Source organism: Pseudorasbora parva, chromosome 25 (genome assembly GCF_024679245.1).
Source record: "Pseudorasbora parva isolate DD20220531a chromosome 25, ASM2467924v1, whole genome shotgun sequence".
Lineage (NCBI taxonomy): Eukaryota > Metazoa > Chordata > Actinopteri > Cypriniformes > Gobionidae > Pseudorasbora > Pseudorasbora parva.
The window spans coordinates 14,108,107-14,135,541 of record NC_090196.1 but is presented as its reverse complement, the minus strand read 5'-3'; the positions used below and the strand labels follow the sequence as shown (position 1 = coordinate 14,135,541).

The 27,435-nt window shown below is 39.4% G+C and overlaps 1 protein-coding gene across 4 annotated transcripts in view; it reads right to left on the bottom strand.

Moving 5' to 3' along the window:
* scaper (S-phase cyclin A-associated protein in the ER) overlaps nucleotides 1-25,461 on the bottom strand; it is a 177,138-nt gene extending 151,677 nt beyond the window's left edge. Inside the window, exons 1-4 of one of the 4 annotated variants that reach the window (XM_067435766.1) lie at nucleotides 25,153-25,461; nucleotides 11,104-11,221; nucleotides 8,250-8,326; nucleotides 6,828-7,025 (exon numbers count right to left, since the gene is read on the bottom strand). In XM_067435766.1, the coding sequence (XP_067291867.1) occupies nucleotides 6,828-7,025; nucleotides 8,250-8,326; nucleotides 11,104-11,221; nucleotides 25,153-25,326 (567 nt within the window). In that variant the 5' untranslated portion in view covers nucleotides 25,327-25,461. Of the gene's footprint in view, nucleotides 1-6,827; nucleotides 7,026-8,249; nucleotides 8,327-11,103; nucleotides 11,222-19,456; nucleotides 19,768-25,152 lie in introns of those variants that run through there. The other 3 variants (XM_067435768.1, XM_067435767.1, XM_067435769.1) reach the window with 3 other exon arrangements.
* Between the last annotated feature and the right edge of the window lie 1,974 nt (nucleotides 25,462-27,435).

Genomic DNA, 27,435 nt, shown 5'->3' with positions numbered 1-27,435 from the left:
CTCAGGCAAGTCATTTAGTGTGCACATCTGTATTAGTTCACTAGAGAAACAAACTCTTGCGCTAAATATATGCACCATATATTAGCCTATATATTCATTATATTCTACTTAGCCTGTTAGTGATGTCTTTATTTAATACGTTTCTTCTCGCGGCCGAGGGACGGGAGCATGAAAGGAGGAGCGAAGGCAGCAAAAGACGAGAGAGGACCAGGCCTGGACTTATATTATGTTTTGTTTACGTTTTGTTTTGTGTGCGCGGGCAGTCGTCCGTGAGGGGCTGCCCGCGGTTTACTTTAGTTTTGTTTATTTATTTTGAAATTAAAAAGTTTGACGTTCAACGAACTTCGTTACACTGGTGCCGAAACCCGGGAGGAAGGAGGGACATGCTGTCGAAGAGCCCTCGCTGCTGAGGGGGATCGCGGTGCTGAGGAGGTCGGCCAGCGCAGATGAATGAAGACCGCGAGGGCTGCCCGAGGCGGTGGTACTGGAGCGAGGAAGGTGGGACAGAGACTTCGCTGCCGTGCCCCTGGGTCGAGGTGGGGTGGCTGCCGTCCGTGAGGGAGCGGAGGAGTCGCCGCACTTGCCGTGAGCCGGAGCCTTCTGCCTTCCGCCGGTTAGGGGAGGAGCAGGGAGCGCGGGGCTCGCTGCCGGGTCCCTCGGTAAGAGGAGGATCGAGCTGTCCACCAAGCATCCAGTGCCATCACACAGCACCGCGAGGAAGAGCCTCTCGGAGGGGCGGAGGGCCGAACGGCAGTGTGTCTGGGAACCGGACCAGATTTTGTATTTTTTTTCTCCCCTCTCTCGTTTTGTCGCTCCTCGTGCTCCCGTCTCCATTTCTCTCGCATCTCTGTCCTTACCCCCAGGTGCCGTGGTCGCCGTGATCGGGGGCGATGGGGGTATGTGGCAAGCAGCGGGGCGAGGGACAGCGAGAGCGGGCCGGTGACGAGTGGGCCAAGTGACAGGAGCATATAAGGAGGAGCGAACGCAGCGAAAGATGAGAGAGGACCAGGCCTGGATTTTATGTTATGTTTACGTTTTGTTTTGTGTGTGCGGGCAGTCGTCCCGTGAGGGGCTGCCGGCGTTTGATTATGAGTGTGTGTGCGGGCAGTCGTGAGGGGCTGCCCGTGGTTTACTTTTGTTTTGTTTATTTAATTTGAAATTAAAACGTTTGTTGAACGTTCGCCGGTTACCGCCTCCTTCCTTCCATCAACGAACTTCGTTACAGAAATTAATGCAAAAACTGCCTTATGTGAAGCTTATGAGTGTTGATTATTATATCTAAAAATAACTGAATTGAGGCATATTTGGGCCTAAGTAAGGACTCACTATATTTAGCCTACAGCATTATCTTTTAGAAACATTTAGTTATAATTAAATTAATTTAGACATATTTTTTTCAGTAAACCAATGTTGAATAAAAATAAATAAAAAGCAATTTTGTAAAACTGCTGTACCGAAATCATACCGAACCATGACTTCAAAACCGAGGTACGTACCAAAACATCAGATTTGTGTACCGTTACACCCCTAGTTGTGATGTTGCCCATCACAGTTCGGGACAGAATCAGAACTGCGTCTCCTCGCAGCAGATCTTGGTTTGTGTGTGTGACGGAGAGATTCCTGATGGTGTTTTGGCTCCTACACATTTTATAACAACCTGATTGGTCAGCTTTTATGAGGTATATTTCTTGACAGAACTAACTAAACAATGCTGTGCTCGTTGTATGTGCGTAACCTACATATGATGGTATTTTGACCAGCTGAGAACTCATGAAGAGCTTATAAAATGTGTAAAGGAGTCAAAACAGCGTCAGGAATCCCTCCGTCACACACACAACCGAAGATCTGCTGCGAGGAGACGCGGTTCTGATCCTGTACCGAACTGTGATGGAGAACATCATGACTATGAGAAAAAACAGGCATTCTTGAGCATTCGGTCCTTTTTAGGGTCACATCTTGTGACGCCATGTCCTGTTTTTGGTTCGTTTACATGTGTTTGGTCTGTGTCGCATTCATGTTTCAGTTGAACCACAGCAGAGTTTGTTTGGAGGCGAACAGAGACCCATATTTGATCTCATTCTGCTTGTTTGGTGCGCACCAGGGTTCAGAGAGCAGCATTCACACTTATTCAATCGAACCAAACATCCCGAGTGTTAACACCCTGAAACGGATCCTGCAGATTCACTCTCTTGTAGGCACACTATCACACGGTCTTCCTCACACGTTTCAATTGGGATACAGTTGCAATGCGTCACAATGTGTTGACGCAATGTGTATCATATCAAGAGGTAGTTGAAAATACTCAGGCCTCCTGTTCATTGAGACATGGTTCAGGTGCATAGAGATCAGGACCAGGGGCTGCGCCTGCGGTATGACTGATGTCTGGGATTAAGTGGGGGGCGGAAGGCGATGCTGTGAAACAGGCGTGTGTGTGAGATTGATGGGCGGTAATGGGGGAGTGGCGATCGAGGAGAAGTCCACAGTGCTTTTAGTTAATAGAGGAGTCAGGCCCAGTGAAAGATTTGTCCGACAGCAGGCCTGTTGATTAGGGCTAGTTAACAACACCACGGCATGGCGGAGGACAACACTGACCTATAACGCAATTGCTGAGGGAGAACAAGTGAACAGGAAACCGCTGAGAGCCATAAAAAAAATATTTAACACATTCCGCATGCAATTCAGCTTATTTTTAACAAGTCATATTGAACACATTTGATGGGAGAATGTTTAAGACTTTTTAAACTTTGACTAAATTATTCGAACAAATCTTTTTTTTAATGAAATGACTTATCAACCACACAAAAACAATTCTGAAATATTACACCTCTCCCCCTCATGCACACATTCGCACAAAGTGAAAGTAGAGTTGTCTCGTCCATGGGCTGATATGACATAAATCAGGCCTGGGACGAGGGAGAGGCCTGATAAGAACTAATTAGTCCTCTGGGCTGTGGGTTAAAGATGTGGGCGTTACTTGAATATGGAAATAAATCAAGCCACCAGACCGAATCAAGAGCGTCAGACCAGCCATCACTGGCAGACGATAAAGAATAGGAAACACAGGTGGAGCTGAATGCTGGAAACCAAACCTTTTTTTGTTTTGCACTGAATAAGATACTTATAAATAAGTATTATTTATTTCAAATGCTGTACTGACCACAACATGACGTTAACATGTTTTAGTAGGCACGATTTACCAGCATCTTACATTAAAAAGCAGCAAGTTGTTCATTTTTTTCATCACACCGTAATAACCTGAAACAAACATTCTTTTCTGCTGATGTCATCAAGGTCATATGGGCGGGGGAAAACAACATTAACAAAAAATGCCACAGCTTAATGTCACAGATAATAAAACTGCAATGGATAAAATCAATTGTTGTTCTCATTAATTTGTATAGAATATTTCGCTAAATGCCTCTTTTCGTTATTGTCTTTAAATAATTTTGGACCCCATTGACTTAAGGTGCACTATGCAACTTTCCGTCCACTGGAGGGCGCCTATTGTAGACAAAGACGTAGTTTGATGACGCCAAGTATGAGCGCAGTATCTTGGGACATGTGGTCTTGACCTCACAGCCGGTGGAGATTAGGACTCGGGCAGAAATCATGTTGATGGATGCGGTTATTAACGTTACTGTAGTGTAAAGCAGAGCAGGACCGAGTGTTGTGGAGCTGAGCAAGGCCGCTGGAGCGATTATTATACAAACACACAGCTCGTGAGCACCGGGACTTTTATTATGACGGGATGGGACACAGTCACTGGGGGCGCGCACTTCCGCTTTTTCCGGTCATGATAAGGTAAAGCAGCTTTTTTTATCATATCAGATACATTTAAGTGTGTTTAAAATTATGTTATGACGTTCCTTCGCTCGGCGCTGCTGTAACATGTTCACAATGCTAAGAGAAAAGCGCTTCTGCAGGAATCGAGATCTGCTTGGAATTTTCCTTTCTGGGTTAACTATCTCTTTAAAGGTGCACTGTGTAAATTTGAGCGGCATCTAGTGGTGAGGTTGCGAATTGCAACCGGTCACCGCTCACCCCTCCCTTTCGAAGCACATAGAGAAGCTACGGTGGCCAACACAGGACAAAGATGTCGTCGTCTGAGACAGCAGAGTGTAGCTAGCATAGATATCCATAATAAAGGCTAGATATCTTACGGCGAAGTCACCATCGTCATCACCGGCGGCCATCTTGTCAAAGGCAAGCTTTCTGTTGGGCTCTGTGAAACCTGATGTAAGGTGAGTGATCTGTACGAACATAAATACTCTTATCTCGCTGAAATCTTGACGGATTTACAAATGGTTTGGTTTCTTGCAAACGTTATTTACATGGCTACAAATCTGGATGCTTTAACACGTTGAAATTGCAGCTTTTCATGTCGATAAACGACTTAATCGTGCAGCTTGTGTATCACGGCTAACTTACGTGCACTTTATCAAGGCTGAGACCACAATCGAGCTTTTCAATTATATAGGTTTTATTGACACCAATAACGGTTTTATGACAACCAATCTTTTGTCTAGTTAAAGTAAACTTAGTTTGCATGTTTTTTTTTATTTTAATATTTTTAAAAATACAAATTATTTTATTATAATAGTGATATTCTTATAATAAAAGTGTATGTCTATATTAAAATATATATATATATTATATTATATTATATTATATATATATATATAAATATATATAAGCTATAGCTAGCTCTGGAAAAAAAAATCCAGAGCTGTATATATGCGCACGTGTGTGTGTATTATATATATATAATTAATTTCTCATGTTGACATTCGGTACACAGTTTTAGTAGCCTTTATATTGATTTAACATAAATACCTTTTTTATTGCACCTATCTGTTCTGTTCAATGTTACTTTCATATTGAAGTCCATGGTTATAATTATTCATAAGTATGTAGTGTCATAACTACATCTCTGACGGTTATAACAAACGAAACGGTTGAAAACTGAGCAAGTTATGGCTATTTAAAAGTACATGCACCATTAAAACACACTGTTACGAGTGAGCAAGCTGCCTGTGACAAGATGGCCGCCAGTTGCGGACGGCGACCTCCACTGGCCAACAGCGCGCATGAGACATCTAGCCTTTATTATGAATATCTATGGTAGCTAGCGCTCTGTAGAGCAAATTGTCCGTGGTGACTTCGAGGACCCGCAGTGTATGTAGATAGAAATGCCTCATTCTAAGGTAATAAAAACATAACGGTACATCATGTACAGTCTTTATACACCACTAAAAACATAGTTATGTATATTATATTGCATTTCTGTCAATAAATCCTTATAAATATTACACGCTGTACCTTTAAGAAAATATTTAGCATTTTATGGGAGATTCTGATGATGACTAAAATATTAGCCATGTTTTAATAATTTTAATAATTTTAAGCGTCTATGTACTACAAAGAATGTGCTGGTAAAGTACATGTACAAGACAAAATGCTGAATCATAGATTTATACATTCATAAAGCAGCATTTGTGTGTAAGTAAAAGGTCCTGGACTTCAACAACTCAAAGGGGTGTTTTCCTACTCTAGGCCTACAGTTTCTCATTAGACAGTCCCTTACTGTCACATGGCAGTGAGCTAAAGATCCGGAGCGGAGCACGGACACATACAAACACACTCAGACCAAAGGGCCAGGGAGTGTGAACAGGCGCGCCGGACATGGCAACACAGCGGCCGAAGTGTTTATGCACATTCGCGCAGGCCGGCTGTCAACAAGGTAACCACAAAAGGGGCCGCTTAGCTTCAAGCGGTTGGCCGAACCCCGCTCAGCATAATTCTAGATTACACGCCAATCGATAAATCAGAGCCAGCAGAGTAGAGTGTGGACGATGGGCCCAAATACAGCCAGGCGCCATACCTGCCAGGGTAAACAGAATGAGTGCCCTGACGCGGGCTCTGCCAACCAAAGCTAACCGTTCAAAGGCATGTTTGCCGCCACAGGTCCCAAGACCAGACTGGACAAAAAAACACTGTTGATCAATTTGAAGTGACGAATCGCTATTGCGACCGTTGCGTGCTGAGAGGTTATTGGTCAAAGTGGCAGACTGTAGTACATGTCTTGCAATCAGCTTTTTGCTTTTCCTAAAACTAAACAAAGAACCTGGGGTGGAAAAAGTGTTTTGGGACATTACCTAGACCTCGTACCCTGAGCCCCCCGTGCACACACACACACCCACACACACACACGGAAGGAGTGGGGTGGGGGGCCCTTTGTTTACACATGTCATCCATCTCTACTCCCTCCAGAAAGGCCCTGGAGAGGTGCAGTGATAATTCTCTCACCAAACCCCTCTCTGACACAAACCAGAAAACAAAAGGAATGCGAGGAGGAGGAGGAGGTAGAAGAAGAGGTTCAACACAGTGCTCCACTCCCTCTAGTGGTCAGAGAGTGCAGAAGCAGCCACAGCCTACAGCTCAAAAATGTCTCAACTCAAAACAAGTGCATCCAAAATAAAAGTTAGTGTTTACATAATGTGTGAACTGTGTTCTGTACAATACATATGTATTTAAGAAATATTTGCATATTTGCTTCTTGAACAGTTTGTGGCTCGCCTGTTTGATCAGCCTTATACACACACACCTAAAGGATTATTAGGAATATGTATGTATGTGTGTGTGTGTGTGTGTCTATATATATATATATATATATATATATATATATATGTATATATACACACACACACACACACACACACACACACCTAAATTATATTTTCCAGTAAAAACAACAACAACATAATTATATAAATAAATAGATAAATAGACCTGCATGTCATGTATAACGAGTGTTGTGCTAATCATACCCTGCACTCCACCACGCTCTGGTCGGACTCGCAGGTGACGTAGATCTCGTCCACTGCTCTCCGCAGATTGTCGAACAGGAAGGCCCAGTATCGTGCTCGGAGGTCCACCTTCCGTGGCTGTCTAGTCTTGGTGGGGCTTTTCTCAGACCCTTTGTCCAGTATCAAGCTGGGTGCGATTTTGCAGTCTAGTGCCAAGTTCTGTTAAGTGTAGAAGAAATTTCAAATTGTTTAGACGCCTTTATTTGACCAAATGAACCCCATTTGTTATTAAAGGGATAGTTCACCCAAAATAATTACTCGCCCTCATGTTGTTCCAAACCCGTAAGGCGTTCAATCATCGTCACAACACAAATGAAGATATTATTTCGAATAAAATTGAGAGATTTCTGTCCCTGTATTGACAGCTATGCAACTGCCACTTTGACGCTTCAAAAAGTTCATAAAGAGATCGTAAAACTAATCCGTATGAATTAAACGGTTTAGTCTAAAAAAAATTAAAAGAGAGGTGATCACTTTATAAGGTGAACAGATTTAATTTAGGCTTTTATTCACACATAAACATTCATCAACTCATCAGATACGGTAAACAGAACCTCAAGCATTAGAACCACTGAGGTTTGTTCTTGCACATCAACAGGTTCGGTTGAGCTTAGGTTTATGTTTGCTGATCAATGTTTATGTTCATCATACAAAATGATTGCGTCTCTTCAGAAAATGTACACTAAACCGATCAATGATTAGTTTTACGATCTCTTTAGTGGTCAATGGACGGACAGAAAGCTCTTAAAATTCATCGAAAATGTAATAAATTCAAGTTTTACAGGTTTGAAATGACATGAGGCTGAGTAATTGATGACAATTTTCAGTTTTGCGTGAACTAACCCTTTAACTTTAAGGGCTAACAAATCATGAAAGAATGGATATTAGAAGGATGCAAGAGGATGAAATGAAAGGTATATGGCGCCCCCTAGTGTTAAACATTAGTAAAAGCTTTTTAATTGAAGCTTTCTTCAAATAATAACTGTTTTTAATAACTGTAGGTTTTAGTTAAAGGGTTAGTTCATGCATATGACATTCTTCTTTCAGACGAATAAAATCAGAGAGTTATATTAAATAATGTCCTTGCTCTTCCAAGCTTTATAAAGGCAGTGAACGGCTGTTTTCTGTTTAGAAGTCCATAAAAGTACTCCACACGGCTCTGCTCTGGGGGGGTTAATAAAGGCCTTCTTAAGTAAGCGAACCGATGCATTTGTGTAAGCCAGGACATTTGAACTCATTTGAACTCTGATTGTGTTCGTCTGAAAGAAGGATGTCATATACACCGAGGATGACTTGAGGGTGAGTAATCATTTTCATTTCTGGGTGAATTATCCCTTTAAGAGATTCAGAAGCTAAAAATGATTTCGAACAAATGATGCGCACCTGCTTTTTGTTCCTGTGGAGCCCGGAGTTGATTCGCTGAGCTCTTGCGCTGCTGTTAACGTGAATCTTTGCTTTAGCTGCATGTGAACAGAAGAATAAAGTGGAGATAAATGTCACATTACTTTATATTTCCACCCATTCAATTCAGGTGAATGACATCAAAGTAATTGTAAAACTAAAGACTAAGTCACACAAAGTCTGAACTTTCAGATTTTAAAAATGCTGTATGAACTCCTTTACATAAAAGTCAGACGGACAAAAAATACATAAAATAAAGTTTTATTTCCCAAGATGAGGTTATATTACTACAATGTAGCATAGTAATAATTTAAATGTGCGTCTATATAATGCATGCTATTTATTAAAAAAAATATTAAAAGAAAACATTTTGAAAATAAAACATTTTGCCATTGTGAATAGCACTGGTACAAAAAATAAAAAATATGCCTATTTTTAGGATCACAACGATCCCTCCACCCCATTAACTTTACTCCAATGCATCTACATATAATAATAATATTAGTAATAATAATAACTAAATAAAAATAAAAGAAATTTATTTGATCACATTTAATTATTTTGATTTATTATTTGATAACTGTATTTTATTAATTAAAATATTATATTTTTTATTATTTAAATTATATTTTATTTAATTATGTTTTAATTGTTAAATAAATTTTTATGAATAATAAAATAAATATATTATAATTAAATAGGTAAATAAAGAATATTTTAAATATATATAATTCACACCATATAATAAAACAATTAAAAAAGAGTAGTATTTGTTGAACTGAATTTATGCTTTTAAAAATTGTGATTAAAGAACACTAATCAATGAAAATAATGAACACTAAAAAACAAACTTACAAATATATACATTTATATATAATGCTAATAATAACTGTTAATAAAATAAAAATTGTTTAATTGTAATGAAAATAATTTTGCAAAAAAGTCATAATAATGACGCTTTTCATCCGAACCAGGAAAGAAAATGCCTGTGCACTTAATTGGATAGAGCTACAACCAATCAGAGCGACGAGTAAGTGACTTATGTTGAGTGACCTATAGTTGTCAACAGAACTCAACATCACACACACTGGAAGAAGTAGAAGAAGAAGATGAGTGTACATTATCTTTGCCGGTGTTTTAGGGAGTTTAAGGATACTCGGAGTACTTACCAACACGATCATCATTTTTTTGAGAGAAATAGTAAAGGTGAATGAACATACGAACAAGTTCTCAGTTTAGGATTAGAACGAATTCAACCCAAGCGCTCTTTGGTGGATGAATACATTACTGTTGATCATCTGTCCATCATATAAAGCCCACCCTGATCATTTGATTGGTCCGAACAGCTCTGGTTCGAGCATAGTTGCTCCACAACGGATCAGTCCAGACTGAACTTCCTGAGCTCAAATGTTGTGGACGGGGCTAAGTTCGACTGGCATCCAGGCTAATAATAAGAATGACTATAAATATGCTAAATATAATTTGTAACATTTGTAATAGGTGTTTGTAATAAGGTTTATTCACCTTAAAAGTCATCTTTCAGTCAGTACTTCCACTCATAAAGTGTCTGAGTATTAGAACTGATGTGAGATCAGGTGCTGAATCGTGAATTCACTATAAGAACATGATCAGCTGTATAGTCATCTAGGATCAGCCAATAGGATCCTCTATATCAGGATATGAGGAGTCAAAACTGATTCTCAATCAGAAGTTCTAACTATTAAGTGTACGCAACCCCTGATCCAGAAACGGTCACAGTGCTGGACAAATGCAGGCCCTGGTGAATCGTGTTTGCTCCGGCCGAGCACATACTGCAGTCCCGAAATAACAAAAGACTCCTGCGGTGACCTGTCAGCGCTGACAGTGAAACAGAGGATCTGGGTCAGCTTATACACACTCAGGAGGTTTCCGCAAACTCTGCGACAAAGAGTGTACTGTAACTACAGGTACAAGAGGGGGATGACAGATTTGGAGCACTTGTTCATTGCCTTCATTTGCTTTGCAAATGGACACGCTTCACAAAGCTGGATGCATTTTAAGTGGCTGCCTGATGGGTGCTGAGCTGAGTGGGATGTGAGATTGTTTATGACAAGTAAAAGCAATGAATCATATAGCCTACATACACCAATCAGGCATAACATTATGACTGGTGAGGTGAATAACACTGATTATCTCTTTATCACAGCACCTGTTAGTGGGTGGGATATATTAGGCAGCATGTGAACATTTTGACTAAGAAGTTAATGCGTTACAATCAGGAAAAATGAGCAAGCGTTTGACAAGTGCCAAATTGTGATAGTTAGACGACTGGACCAGAGCATCTCCAAAACTGCAGCTCTTGTGGGGTGTTCCCAGTCTGCTGTGGTCAGTATCTGTCAAAAGTGGTTCAAGGAAGGAACAGTGGTGAACCGGCGACAGGGTCATGGGCGGCCAAGGCTCATTGATGCACGTGAGGAGCGAAGGCTGGCCCGTGTGGTCTTATCAAACAGACGAGCTACTGTAGCTCAAATTGCTCAAGAAGTTAATGATGGTTCTGATAGAAAGGTGTCACAATACACATTGCATCGCAGTTTGTTGCGTATGGGCCATATTTTTACTTATGATCAAATAAATGCAGCCTTGGTGAGTATAAGAGATCTATATAAAACCTGCTAATATTATTCCTCATAAAAATTCTTAGATATCACAGGGCCAAGTCTTATCTCAACCTAGCATTTATTTGATGCATTTTTTCCCCTAGGTTGGGTTGGCTACTTCAGGATCTCTGCCATACCTACCATAAAGCATTGCAAATGCCAACATTAATTATTATATGTGTGCATGACTCCGAACTAACCCTCTTCCTCCTTGCTCTCCACTGGGACACTCCATGCGATGAGGTTTCGAGCCGCCCGGCCTTCCTCTGCCACAATCTTCCTCACCTTGTCATGGCTGTTGGACCGCTGGAAAGAGGCCTGTAGAAAGAAAAACAACATAAGTGTTACGGGAGGGATTTTGAAGAAACATGTCAACTTAAGGCTGACAGAATGAAGGAAATTCCCTCGATATAGCAATATTATAATATTACAATAATATTATACAAGACACTTCTCAGCGCTGGGACTTGTCTCTGTGTGCGCTGGACAGGCTGTCAGTCAGTGCAGCTTCCATTGTTAGGCCAGTAGGTGGCAGTCTTTGAGAGTCATTAAACTGTTCATTCAGAAATGCTTATTTCTACGTTGAGCACCACTTGTAAGGAGGGGAAAAAAAAGTGTGAGCTATACTCTGGCCGTTGAAGATATCCAAGTGCTTGCCCTTTTAAATGCTCGCCCTACATATAGAAGTAGTGCTTTTAGCAACTGGCAAGAATGAGCGCATTCTGTCCAAGTTGAGGACATTTATCGTTGTAATAATAAATACCATTAATTCACACCTTCTTACTAAATTATCACCACTGGTAAATCACACAAGCGCAAGAGATGTCAAGATTACTGGTTATTTAGTGGCATGCCAACAGCACCAGTCGGGAGACAAACAGCTGTATGTTTATTGGATGAATCCTCAACATGGGAAAGTCTTTGAAAGCCATTGCCTACTTGTCCACACCCAAAATCTGAATGGGGCCGTTTAATAAATGTTAAAACTGACAAATGTTAATATCTGTGTTACCCTTGATTTCCGGTTTCATTTGACAGAATGTGTCACAGCAGTGTCACAGCAGCCACTGAGCAAACGCACAGAGTAACATCATAACATCCTTTTATACACACTTAAATGTCTCTGAAAAGATAAACAGAGCTGTGTAGGTAACACAACATACTCATGACCGGAAAAGCAGAAATGGTGCCGGCGACTGTGTCGCTTCACACTAGTAAAAAATACTAGTGCTGTCAACTGATTTAAAAAAAACTAACAATATAAAGACAGTATTTTTGTATATGTTGTAATGTCATATTTGTATAAATTAAGGCCAGTATCACTGATACTAATACAGTCTTGTTCAAAATAATAGCAGTACAATGTGACTAACCAGAATAATTAAGGTTTTTAGTATATTTTTTATTGCAACGTGGCAAACAAGTTACCAGTAGGTTCAGTAGATTGTCAGAAAACAAACAAGACCCAGCATTCATGATATGCACGCTCTTAAGGCTGTGCAATTGGGCAATTAGTTGAAAGGGGTGTGTTCAAAAAAATAGCAGTGTCTACCTTTGACTGTACAAACTCAAAACTATTTTGTACAAACATTTTTTTTTTTCTGGGATTTAGCAATCCTGTGAATCACTAAACTAATATTTAGTTGTATGACCACAGTTTTTTAAAACTGCTTGACATCTGTGTGGCATGGAGTCAACCAACTTGTGGCACCTCTCAGCTGTTATTCCACTCCATGATTCTTTAACAACATTCCACAATTCATTCACATTTCTTGGTTTTGCTTCAGAAACAGCATTTTTGATATCACCCCACAAGTTCTCAATTGGATTAAGGTCTGGAGATTGGGCTGGCCACTCCATAACATTAATTTTGTTGGTTTGGAACCAAGACTTTGCCCGTTTACTAGTGTGTTTTGGGTCATTGTCTTGTTGAAACAACCGTTTCAAGGGCATGTCCTCTTCAGCATAGGGCAACATGACCTCTTCAAGTATTTTAACATATGCAAACTGATCCATGATCCCTGGTATGCGATAAATAGGCCCAACACCATAGTAGGAGAAACATGCCCATATCATGATGCTTGCACCTCCATGCTTCACTGTCTTCACTGTGTACTGTGGCTTGAATTCAGAGTTTGGGGGTCGTCTCACAAACTGCCTGTGGCCCTTGGACCCAAAAAGAACAATTTTACTCTCATCAGTCCACAAAATGTTCGTCCATTTCTCTTTAGGCCACTTGATGTGTTCTTTGGCAAATTGTAACCTCTTCTGCACATGCCTTTTTTTTAACAGAGGGACTTTGCGGGGGATTCTTGAAAATAGATTAGCTTCACACAGACGTCTTCTAACTGTCACAGTACTTACAGGTAACTCCAGACTGTCTTTGATCATCCTGGAGGTGATCATTGGCTGAGCCTTTGCCATTCTGGTTATTCTTCTATCCATTTTGATGGTTGTCTTCCGTTTTCTTCCACGTCTCTCTGGTTTTGCTCTCCATTTTAAGGCATTGGAGATCATTTTAGCTGAACAGCCTATCATTTCTTGCACCTCTTTATAGGTTTTCCCCTCTCTAATCAACTTTTTAATCAAAGTACGCTGTTCTTCTGAACAATGTCTTGAACGACCCATTTCCTCAGCTTTCAAATGCATGTTCAACAAGTGTTGGCTTCATCCTCAAATAGGGGCCACCTGATTCACACCTGTTTCTTCACAAAATTGATGACCTCAGTGATTGAATGTCACACTGCTATTTTTTTAAACACACCCCTTTCAACTAATTCAACTAATTGCCCAATTGCACAGCCTTAAGAGCGTGCATATCATGAATGCTGGGTCTCATTTGTTTTCTGAGAATCTACTGAACCTACTGGTAACTTGTTTGCCACGTAGCAATAAAAAAATATACGAAAAACCTTGATTATTCTGGTTAGTCACATTGTACTGCTATTATTTTGAACAAGACTGTACAGGTACTGATGTCTATAAAAAAATAAAAAAAATTAACATTACTGATTACTGACATATTTACCTGTGGCCTTCCTACCCGTTAAACATACAGAAATTGTATAAAGTTATCAAACAGTCTGCACTGCATAAAGAATAAATTAAATATAGATAATTTAAATATAGATTACAATTTTCACAGTTACCTTTGTTCTTAGATGAACATTGGATTCATTAGGTTTTTATTAGATTTATGATTAAAGGGTTACTTCAGCGATTAGCATATGGCTTTGTATCAGTAGAAACCCTGAAGTATATTCAAATGATTGTGATTTCCCCCCTCATATCCCCCTGAGACAAGAGATTTATGCATTTTATTTCTGGAAAAATTTTGGGCTGTGAGATTCACTCACCGGCTAAATCATAATATATTGAACAGACACGTTCAGTTTTTATTTGTAGTGTCTGTTCTCTAACTGAACTGATTTTATGAAAATGAGCGCGGTTGCGGTAGGAAAGTTGAAATTGATTCAGTAATCTAACGTTAGTAGCGGTGGCTTTGGGAGTGGCCTCGTAGAGCAGCGAAGCAGTCTGGGAATTGTTGTCTTTCATCCCCATGAGACAAAAATACATTTTCTGTCTTTTCTCAGTCTAGAAAGCACCAAATTCAAAAATAATTTCATATTTCTACTACATTAATGACCCAGTTTAAATACAGATTCATCTTCCAAATGCTGAAGTACCCCTTTAACTTAGATTTATTAGGCTGCTGTCACTTTAAGATCTGCCGAACATGACGCAGATCTGATGCGCTGTAATCGTAAGGTTAATTCAAGTTTTATTTTACTCATTTAAAACTCCTCTTATGAGAATGCTCAACAAAATGGCCATTTTGGCTTAAAGGGTTAGTTCACCCAAAAAGGAAATGTATGTCATTAATGACTCACCCTATTGTTGTTCCACACCCGTAAGACCTCCGTTCATCTTCAGAGCACAGTTTAAGATATTTTATATTTAGTCCGAGAGTGTATCACTATACTGTCCATGTCAAGAATAATAACATCATCAAAGTAGTCCATATTTGACATCAGTTAGTTAAAAATACATTTTGGTCCAAAAAGAACAAAAACTACGACTTTATTCAGCATTGTCTTCTCTTCCGCGTTTGTTTTCAAACGGTCATGAATCAGCGTATTGATTCATGATTCGGATCACGTATCAAACTGCCGAACTGCTGAAATTACGTGCCATTGGCGATCCGAATCATGAATCAATACGCTGATTCATGACCGTTTGAATCTTTATTTGAGGTTTGAAGACAAATGTGGAAGAGAAGACAATATTAAGGCGTAGTTTTTGTTATTTTTGGACCAAAATGTATTTTAGATGCTATAAGAGATTCTAATTAACTAACTGATGTCTCATATGGACTACTTTTTGAATCTACTTACTTTTGAATCTACTTACTTTTTGAATCTACTTACTACTTACTTGTCTCATATGGACTACTATTTGAAGCTGCTCACTCTCTCTACTGGTGTCAGCGGGACACCAGTAGAGAGAGTGAGCAGCTTCAAATACCTGGGTGTCAACATCTCCGAGGACCTGACCCGGACTGCACATATCCAGTCTCAGGTGAAAAAGGCCAGGCAAAGACTGTACCATCTGCGCCAGCTGAGGAAATTCCGGGTCTCACCAGCTACCCTGAAAACTTTCTATTCAGGGGCGATAGAAAGTTTACTAACTCAGTGCATCACAGCGTGGTATGGTAACAGCACCAGTCATGACTGCAAAGCCCTGCAAAGAGTGGTGCGCTTGTCCGAGCGCATCTCAGGGTCAGCTCTCCCGTCTCTGCAGGACATCTACATCAAACGATGCACAGGCAGAGCTACAAAAATCATCAAGGACATTAATCACCCGGCCAACCCCCACTTCACCCGGCTGCCTTCTGGTAAGCGCTTCCGTAGCCTGATGGCCAAAACTGAGAGACTCAGGAGGAGTTTCTTCCCACAGGCCATCAGACTCCTGAACGCTGTCACTTAACAACATGTGACTTCACCTCACTCAGTATTAACAAACTCACATACTGATATTGCACTGCACTTTATTCTTGTGTTTCATGTAACTACTCATTATAATGCTGTTTGCACATTACACTCCTGCACTTCTGTTATCCACATATTTATTTTTATAGTCTCCAGTTTACTTTATCTCACTTATTTTATTCCACATCTCTTATTTCTTTTACTTGATTTATTCATAATTCTACATATGTATATATATAGCACCTTATCCTATTCCTATTTTATCCTATCCCTATTTTATAATTTATTGTGCTTTTTTTGTTAATTGTTATTTGCTGTCCATGGAGCGGACCTGTTTACATTTCACTGCCGGTTGTATTCTGTATAACTGTGTATGTGACAAATAAAACTCTTGAACTTGAACTTGACTTTGATGATGTTTTTATTCCCTTTCTGGAAATGGACAGTATAGTGTGCATACACTTAGATACGCTGTCGGACTAAATATAAAATATCTTAAATTGTGTTCTGAAGATGAACGGAGGTCTTACGGGTGTGGAACGACATTAGGGTGAGTCATTAATGACATAAATTAAATTTGAGTAAACTAACCCTTTAATTGTGTGTTATTGTTCGGTAAAATGAATATGTAATATAGTGCATGTTGAGTTCTTACAATATACCAAATGTATCCAACTATTTGTACATTTTGAGAAAATAGCTTTTTTAATCGAGGAACGGGACGTCTGGGGAGTTGCCTGTCAATCGAGGCATATCTGTGTTCCGGTTTTATTCGGCAGAAACGCTTTACTCTTCCTGCAGTGTGCAACAAGTGTCACAGCAGCCGTTGAGCGAACGCACAGAGTAACGTCATATAACATCATTTTAAACACACTTAAATGTATCTAATATGATAAACAGAGCTGCGTTACCTCATACTTATGACCGGAAAAGCAGAAATGGCACCGGCGACTGTGTCCCTTCATGATAAAAGTCCCACTGCCCGCGAGCCGCGTGTTTGCGTAACAATCTCTCCAGCGGCCGGGCTCAGCTCCTCAACACTCGGTCCTACTCTGCTTTACACTACAGTAATATTAATAATCGCATCCATCAACATGATTTCTGCCCGAGTCATGTCCTGATTCTTTTCTACTGGCTGTAAGGTGAAGACCACATGTCCCAAGATGCTCAAACTTTGTTGTCATCAAACTAAGCCTTTGTTTTGAATACGCGCCCTCTAGCGGACGGAAAGTTGCATAGTGCAGCTTTAACAAAATGCTCCCCTGCTTTTTTTTTCTTATTATCCATCAAGATTATGTTTTTTCTGAGGTAAATAATGTTGTGTAACCTTGTTTACAAGCTGTTTTATTGACCTCTTTCCAGGATATGAAACGGTTTAAGCAATTACATGAGTAACAATGCGGTTTTGGTAAGTTCTACCGTATCTTTCAACATACCTTCTGATGTTGAGGGCAAATTCCAATCGGAAGTGTGCATCCCTATGCCCTACACACTTCGAAGAGCAGATCATGAACATAAATTATTAAATTACTTACTTAAAGTGACCATTCCATGTTCCCTTTGGTAATGGACCTGTGGAAGGGCCCTTCATGAAGGGATTTAGTTGGTCACTTTCATTTGCAACGCCTCTACAAATGACGTCCCCTACCCAAAGTGCCCTTCAAGGATGCAAAAAAAAAAAAAAAAAAAAAAAAAAAAAAATCAACATTTGGAATTCACCCCCTAATTCATGTTTATTTTATGCTATAACTAGTAGTAAAGCTGAAAAATGTTTGGTTCATCATGCTCTTTGTTTGAAGGCTGTGACAGCGATCTGTCACACCACAATAAAGAGTGCCAGCATTTATAGTTCACATTTTCCAATAAAATGTACAGATTTTAAAAGCCTAGAATTTGTTTTATATCAAAACACAAAGCTTATTGTGATTTATTGAATAGGAGACATACTAAAAGGTTTTCCTCAATCACCAACTGAAAACAACATTGACCAAAAGATCGATTCTTGGGAACTGAGAAAATCAATATTTTTAACCCAGTCTTAATTAACATTATGTCACAAATGTTGTTAATTAAGCTTAAAGGGATAGTTCACCCAAAAATGGAAATTACCCCATGATTTACCATCCTAAGTGTATTTGACATTATTCTTGCATAAGTATTATTAAAAATGCATAACTGGAGCAAACAAACAAAGCATTTTGAACTGCGAGAGGCGTAACAATTTCTTCATAAGTTAAATATGGAAGGTGGTCTGGCGAAAGCTAGATATTTTACTTTATAAAGTTTTAAATATGGATATATTTTTTATGCAAACCCATCAATTCGCTTCAGAAGGCCTTTATTAACCCCCGGAGCCGTGTGGAGCACGTTAATGATGGATGGAAGCACTTTTATGGACTTTAAAACAGAAACAACAATTCACTGCCATTATAAAGCTTGGAAGAGCCAGGACTTTTTTTTTTATAAAAAAGAAGAATGTCATATACACCTAGAATGATTGTGGAGTAATTTTCATTTTTGGGTGAACTATCCCTTTAACTTGCAATGAACCTGGAATTTTCTTTAAAACGTAGCTGCCTGTGATTTCCATGTGATATTGAAGAGCTTAATTAGCTAGTTCAGGTACATTTGATTAAGGTTGAAGAGACATCAAAAAAAAAAAATGTGTGGACTTTAAAACCAACACCTTCGCTATCTCAAAACCTTGTCACTCCCAATTTAGCTACTCTGGAAAGTGAACAACACTGCACTTATACACTATTTTATACGACAGTCTAAAAAACTACATTTAGCATACAGCTAATTATTTAATTGTTCCTGGGCCAAATGCCACTTATTCAAACGCAAAGCTCTCCAGTCTGTCATATTCCCTCACAGAGAGAAACATTTCATAAGGCTCACTGGTTTTTTACACATGCATAAACAGCATACCCCTGCCCACCCCTGTCACTATCTCTATATGTCCTCAGGGTTAAAATACACAACTGACCTACTTAACCAATGACAACAGCCTTCATTACGCAGCTTTACTCTCCAGAGGTCGGGAAATAACGATGAACATGAAACGGACACAAATATTGCAATTAATCAAAATGCAAGTCAACTAACTTGTTGCCTATCAGAAGGATGTTTCGATGGTACATATTTACTCTGGGTTTCCCAGGTTTCTGGCAGCTGACTGACAACAGAAGAGCCAACTCTACATTTGTTGTGCATCTCGGAGGAGGGGTGGGGGGTGCATCCGATTTGGCATTCGTTGGTACAAAATAACCAAATTAGTAACTGATCTCAGGACAGCGCTCCATGCATGCGTGAGATGAATCCAGCAAATTACCTAATCACCAGCAGACCCTTCACACCGGGGGTTATTGGGGTTAGACCAAACCGAGCAACTCAGAACTGCAAAACAAGGACGTCCGGCTACAAAGAACTGCTTTTTTAAGGACAAATAACAACACTGAGAGCTGCAAGCCACTGAAAGGATAGAGTTTCAGGCTTCAAAATGCAGAAGTAAAAACTGAGGGACACAGAAAGAATGACGGGAAAGAGGACAGAAGGTACGTACAGAGTAGAAGCAGAGTCTGCAAGCAGGTTCCTCATCCGGCCCTGACATGTTATTGAATTTGCTCATGGCAACCTGTTCACCCCCTTAACCAGCATCTCTGCTGCAGGAACGGCATGACTTCGTCATTTGACAGCTGGACCAAAAATAGCCCCATGTTCGAGCATGGCTCCCGCGGACTCGAGTAGATGCCTCTGTCAATCAGCAGGACAGACTTCTTCTTCTGGCAATCGGGACAGTCTTTTTTTGAAACGTCTCGACTGCACAGCGACTCTGCTGCTACTGTGTTGCTGTCTTAGTTGTGTTATAGTCCCCCTCCACAGCTCGGCAGAGTCTCGCGCAGAGCTCCTCTCTCTCTGTGCAGTCATGTGCACATGGCAGGCCGCCCACTCGTCCAGCATGTGCTGGAGGCGGCAGGGCTGAGTGTGTCAGCGCGCGTCTGCATTAGACGCCGCCAACTCACCGTCCGATTGGAGCTCGGCGGTGCATAACTCACTCCGATGTAAGTAGAGATGTGCCAACGAGACGTGGAACAGACGCAACCGCGAGGAACGCGACAGTTTGAGGGACACACTGAAGATTTAGGTCGGTATGTAATATTCACATTTTTCTATACTAATTAAATAAATGATGTATGTTTTATGTAGAAGTGGGTAAATAGGGTACAACGGGGGGCTAAAGGCACGGGGTGAAAGCTACCAAAACATCCACTATTCAAGATGCATGTGGAAACTTGGCTGATCCTTGACACGATTGCCGGCAGCTCCAGTTGATTCCGTGCTAATCTGATCTAATATTTGACGTGTGTGTGTTTTTTTTTTAATTAACATTCTGTCATTATTTACTCACCCTCATGTCGTTCCCAACCCGTAAGACCTTTGTTCATCTTCGGAACACAAATGAAGATATTTTTGATGAAATCAGACATTTTAATTTTTTGGTGAACTATCCCTTTAAGATGCAAATCTAATTATGTTTTTTTAATAGAGGAAGAATATGTAAAAGTACTTTTCCGGCTGACTTTTCCATTTGTTGACATGGCATGGTTAGATTCAGATGGAAAATATCATATATTAGTATATGTATATGTATATATAGAGATAATACCCATATTTATAATGAAACAATCATATTTAGAAATATGAGATTAATCATATATATTAAAATATAATTTATAGTTACAACTGTAAATCTATAAATTATTATGGGAGATCATTCGATGCTTTGAAAATCTTTACTTTTTAAATTAATTTTCAGTATTTTTTAAATATATTTTTATAATAACATATTTAATCACAGTATATTTATTGAACAGAAATGAATTGTTCTTTTGTTTATCAATATACCGGTAAACAGAAAATACTGTGTTACTGTAGTGTAACGCAGAGCAGGACCGAAGTTTTGTGGAGCTGAGCACGGCCGGTGGAGCGATTGTTATACAAACACACGGCTCCCGAGTACCGGGACTTTTATTATGACGGGATGGGACACATTCGCCGGGTGCCAGCACTGATCCGCTCTTCCGGTTATGATTATGAGGTAACGCAGCTCTGTTTATCATATTAGATGCATTTAAGTGTGTAGAAAATGATGTTATGACGTTACTCCGTCACTTGTTCACACTGCTAAGAGTAAAGCGCTCCTGCCAAATAAAATCCGAAACCGAGGGTAACGCAGATATGACACAATTGACAGGCGACTCGCTCAAATGGTATGCTGAAACGTCCCGCCCTTAGTTAAAATAGCAATTTTCTCACAATTTACAAATAGCTGGAAACATTTGGGATATTGTAGGTACTCAACTGAACAAAATATATAACACCGGCCTAGTGGTTTTTGGATATTTTACTGCAAAAGTACTACATAGTGCACCTTTAAGGGATTTTGTCATTGTTCTGTGCTGTTGTTGTGTTTTAAGAATAATAAGCAAATTAACCCACAATTCAAGCAAACCGCCCTTGAACTGGCGCTAATTCAGAGCACGGCCGCACTCATTCGTTGACGGCAGCACTGTCATTCACGGTGCGTGTTCAGTCTGGCACATATCATTTCAATCCTATGGAAGCTTAACTTAGGAATTTATTGAAAACACTCGCATTTGCTTCACACCACTCCGTTATGAATGCCCGAGCGGACATTTTCGGTATCCGGTTTTATCATGTATTTATGTTGTCACACGTCGATTAAAGCTCCACTGTGTAACTTTTTTAGTTTATTCTTAGCTAAAAACAATTAGTTCTTTCAAAAATATATGTGCTCATTAATGTATATTTACTTATTTCAAGTTATAAAGTATAATATATATATATATATATATATATATATATATATATATATATATATATATATATATATATATATATATATATATATATATATATATATATATATATATATATATATATATATATAAAAATTATAATATGCCTTTGAAAATACATACGGGTGAGGGGTTCGAATGCCGGTCGCCATGCTGCCAAAAGGGGGAAAATATCACACAGTGTAGCTTTAACCAGTGGAAAAATGTCCTCGATGTCAAACCAAATTTTGTTCAGACACCTTCAAACGTTATAAGAGTTTATTTGCTATAATTTAGAAAATGGTAATAACATATGATAAGAACTAAACTGTGAAAACAACAGAAAAAATGTACCTTGATAAATGTCAGACAACTTTGATAGAAAGGAGTGTAATGGATTACTATCAACCAATCAGCGGTAAGATGTTATATTTAAAGGTTTAGTTCATCCCAAAAAAATGAAAATGAGCCCATGATTTACTCCCCCACAAGTCATTGTAGGTGTATATGACATTCTTCTTTCAGACTAATACAATCAGTAATATTAAGAAAGTCCTGGCTAATCCAAGCTTTATAATGGCAGGGATTGTTTTTTTTTAAGTAAATAAAAATGCATCTGTCTGTCAAATAAAGTGCTCCACACGGCTCCGGGAGGTTAATAAAGGCCTTCTGAAGTGAATTGTTTTGTTTGTGTAAGAAAAATATCCATATTTAAAACTTTTTAATTAAAGTTTCAGCCAATCGCCTTCCGTGGAAAAGTGTTGAAAGTGCCTCCTCGGAGTTCAAGATGTGTATGCGACATCTGACTGGTCGCATAAGCCTTTGAACCGCAGAGGCACTTTTGTGTCACATTTTTTTCATAAACTGAATACGGAAGGTGATAAGCTGAAATTTTACTTTATAAAGTTTCAAATATGGGTATTTTTCTTACACAAAAGCATCAATTCACTTCAGAAGGCCTTTATTAACCTCCCGGAGCCGTGTGGAGCACGTTATTTGACGGACAGATGCATTTTTTGGGACTTCAAAAACAGAGCAATAATCCCTGCCATTATAAAGCTTGGATTAGCCAGAACTTTTTTAATATTACTCAACATTTATTCGTCTGGAAGAAGAATATCATACATCTCATCTCATCTTGAGGGTGAGTAAATCATGGGCTCATTTAAATTTTTGGGTATCCTATCCCTTTAAGTACACAACTAGATAATACTAAAGTAGGTCAACCCAATACCAAGCAATGCTTCATTTTGTTCAATCTGTGGTGTAAAAGTCAAGTCAACTTTATTTATATAGCGCTTTTACAATGACGATTGTTTCAAAGCAGCTTCACAGTATTCACAATTTTCACATTTTTACTGGCAGTCCACAGTATGAAGAATTTTTGGGTATGTCAGTTTATTTTATTTTGCTATCCTCACAAATGAAATATAGTCTCCTGCACCCATATCTAGTGTCTGAATCATTTTTTGTTCGACTGTATGCTTTAATATAATAATTTTATGTTAAGAAAAAGAACATTGTGATGTGATAAAATAGAAAATAGTAGTGTAAACAAGAACATTTTTCCAGTCCTGGAACACTCAATTACGAAAAAATATCAAATTCATGTCTACTACCACTGTAAGTGCGTTAATTCTTGTTATTTCTAATTGGTTATTCACAGTCACGGGGGGCACAGGTGATCACTTCCGTTTTCCTTTATTACTTCCTTTTGTCATATTGTTTGTTATGGTTGGAAGGGGCGAGTAGTGGGAGCCAACTTTCTGTTGACCGTATCGTACTAGTCTATTTGTCTTAGATGTGAAAATAAAACCCAAGAAGGCAAACCAAATCGTCTTTCTTTAATAACAAGACGACGAAGTGCTAACGAGTCACGAGCCCGCTATCTAGCCCCTATGTGGCTATTGGATGCCGCTAATAACCACTCTGTCCATCTATAAGCGAAAACAGACAAACCGGTTCCACAGAAAATATTTACTCTACTCTACATTTACCCTCTATATTTAAATTTTGTAAAAACAAACTGATGAATTACTGAATTCAACAAACTTCTGCCTGAGCTCAAGATTGGTCTCAGTCTTATGGTCATGTATTTATTTGTCATGCCACTTTATAATAAGCTAAATAAAATACCATCAGATGGTCATAAATCCCAAAATAAACACAGACAGGAAGATCAGGTCTAAAAGCCAAAGGGGGTTCCTCTGTGCTCTCTTTGTTTTCACACAAGCAAAAGTCCATGTATTTGTATTTATTTATTTCAAGTCGGTCATTATCGAGAAAAAAAAAATGTTGTGTTGCATTTCTGTTTTGTTGTGATGTAAATCATGTTATATTGCATTGTATTACGGTTATGTAGTCATGACATGTTATTGTCTTATTATAATATGTTGTGCTATGGTTGTCATGTCATATTAATGCTATGATGCGTTATTATTATTACTGTTGTGTTTTCATGTAAATGTGTTTCATTGCGGTTATGACGCTATCGTCATGTTAATGTTATGTTGTTCTACTGTTATGTCATGTCATATAAATGTTACGTTGCACTGCATTACTGTTAAGTGGTTATGATATGTTATTGTCATGTTAATATAATGTAATGTGTTGTGCTACTGTTGTCATGTCATAGTAATGCTATATTGCATTATTACTGATATGTTGTCATGTAAATGTTGTGTTGCATTGCTATTATGGAGTTATGTTATTGTCATGTTGATATAATGTTATGCTGTGATACTGTTATGTCATGACATATAAATGTAATGTTAAATTACTGTTATGTTGTTACTGAAATGAAGTTATGACCTGTTAATGTTATGTTGTGCTGTGCTACTATTATGTCATGATGTCACATTAATGTTATGCTGAATTAATGTTATGTAGTCGTTTTATTGTCATGATGATATTAGGAACTTTTGCCTTAATGTTATGTTGCGTCTTGTGTTACTGTTATGGCTGCATTTCTGCTGTGTATAGATGAAACAGAGATCCATAATGTATCTTAACACAGCCAAGAATAACTATACTAATTAAACTACACACACACAGAATGTTCTTACAAAAATATCATAGGTGCAGTTCTTTAACAGACTACTATAAAACAAGTAAAGATATTATGAGCTTTCAGAATGACAGCAGTCATCAAAACTTAACTAACGTTACAGGTTTGCATTGTAGCAGCAATAATTGTAGCAACTAAGCTATCCTGAAAGGAAAGTATTGTTACCATAGTAACTTAGTGAGGGCAAGGCTCTAACACCATCACTGACAGCTGAACAGAACTAATACAGCTGTTCCGAGCTTCACAGTCGCGTTCAGAGCGTCAAAAACGATTCCCACAAATGCAATCAATGTAGGGAGGTCAGTATGTTTTGAGGCAGCCGTTGTTTGTTACCTTTAGGGCGATGTTGATGGGCGTATTCCTGCCTTTCCCTCCTCCATGAGATGATCCAGAGCTGTTACTGGCGGATCTGTCTCTGCCGTCCCCGGGCTGACCCGATCTCGGGCCGAACCGGTGCTGCTGTCCCGCGCCGCGACGGCGCCCATCGTGCCGGCCATCCTTCGACATGAGCCCGGTGTCAAACGAGTGACTTTCACCGGACGACAACTTCGCAACCAGAGGGCGAGAAATTAAACAGGCCTCCTCTTCTTTTACACTGAACACTTGCGGTTCATGTAGAGCACAAGAGGGAATGTAACGCCGCCAGCTGGACTGGAGGACCGGACTGAGACAACCATGGTTACTGGCTATTGTTGTTTTTTGTTACAGAACAAGAAGAAATGAAACAAAACAAACAAGAAAAGGTAAAAATGCCAGGGTTAAGGATACGAACATATAAAATACAAGAAAGTGAATAAAACCCTAGACCAAACAAATAATAAAAGGCTTTGATATTTCACAAAAATCTTAAATTTATTCAATAAATGATTTGTTTTAACAGCTTTTTTATTTGTACTGTACTTAATGGAAACCGTATCATTTTGTTATTCTTTCAATATCACAGAAAAAAAGGTTTCGGATTACTACATTTACACAGATGAATGTGAAACTTAACAAATATAATTTACATTTACATTTAATCATTTAGCAGACGCTTTTATCCAAAGCGACTTAAAAAAAGTGGGAGAGCAATAGAAGCAACGAAACAAACAAGGCCAACAACCTGTAAGAGTTGTAAGAAGTCTCAGTTAATTACCACAGTACACTTTTTTTTTTCTTTTTTTTTTTGGCACAAACAAACATAAATTAATGGATAGTTAAGTGCTATTCTTTATGGGTCAGGTGCAATTGGAAGAGATGTGTCTTAAGATGTTTTTTTTTTTAAATGGCTACAGACTCATGGCTACACGCAGCACGAATTGAGATTGGCAGGTCATTCCACCAGGTGGGAACGGTCCAGGAAAATGTCTGTGAGAGCGATTTCATGCCTCTTTGGGATGGAACCACGAGGCGTCACTCACTCTCAGAACGCAAGCTTCTGGAGGGTGTGTAAGTCTGAACAAGTGAGTTTAGGTATATTGGTGCAGAGCCAGTGGTTGTTTTGTAGGCGAGAACTAGTGCCTTGAATTTGATGAGAGCAGCCATTGGCAACCAGTGCAGTCTGATGAAGAGAGGCGTAACATGAGCTCTCTTCGGCTCATTAAAGACCACTCTCGACCACTGAATTCTGGATCAGCTGCAAGGGTAGTAGGGTAATAGTGCATGGTGGAAGCCCAGCCAGAAGAGCATTACAATAGTCCAGTCTGGAGAGAACAAGAGCTTGAACCAGGAGTTGTGCAGCCTGTTCTGATAGGAAGGGTCTAATCTTTCTAATGTTGTATAAAGCAAATCTGCAGGACCGGGCCGTTGCAGTAATGTGGTCAGTGAAGTTTAACTGGTCATCAATCACAACTCCAAGGTTCCTGGCTGTCCTGGATGGAGTTATGGTTGATGAACCAAGCTGAATGGAGAAATTTTGATGAAGTGCTGGGTTGGTTGAGAAAACAAGTAATTCTGTCTTTGCAATATTGAATTGAAGGTGATGCTCCTTCATCCAGTCAGAAATGTCTGTCACACAGGCAGCGATACGAACACTGACTGTAGGATCATCTGGTTGAAATGAGAAGTAGAGTTGAGTGTCGACAGCATAGCAGTGATAGGAGAAGCCGTGTTTCTGAATGACTGAGCCTAACGATGACATGTAGATGGAGAAGAGAAGTGGTCCAAGGACTGAGCCCTGGGGAACCCCAGTAGCTAGATGATGTGACTTAGACACTTCACCTCTCCATGACACCCTGTAGGACCTACCCGAGAGGTAAGACCTGAACCACTGGAGAGCAGTTCCTGAGATCCCCGTCTTCTTAAGTGTTGACAGGAGGATCTGGTGGTTAACTGTGTCAAAAGCAGCAGACAGATCCAGCAGAATGAGCACTGAGGATTTGGAAGCTGCTTTTGCCAGTCTCAGTGCCTCAGTTACCGAGAGCAAGGCAGTCTCAGTCGAACGGCCGCTTTTGAAGCCTGATTGGTTGTTGTCCAGGAGGTTGTCCTGTTCAAGAAACAGAGAGAGTTGATTGAACACAACTCGCTCAAGGGTCTTTGCAATGAAAGGCAGAAGGGATACCGGTCGGTAGTTTTCTAAAAGTGCTGGATTCAGAGAGGTTTTTTTTTAAGCAGTGGGGTTTCCCAAGCCTGCTTAAA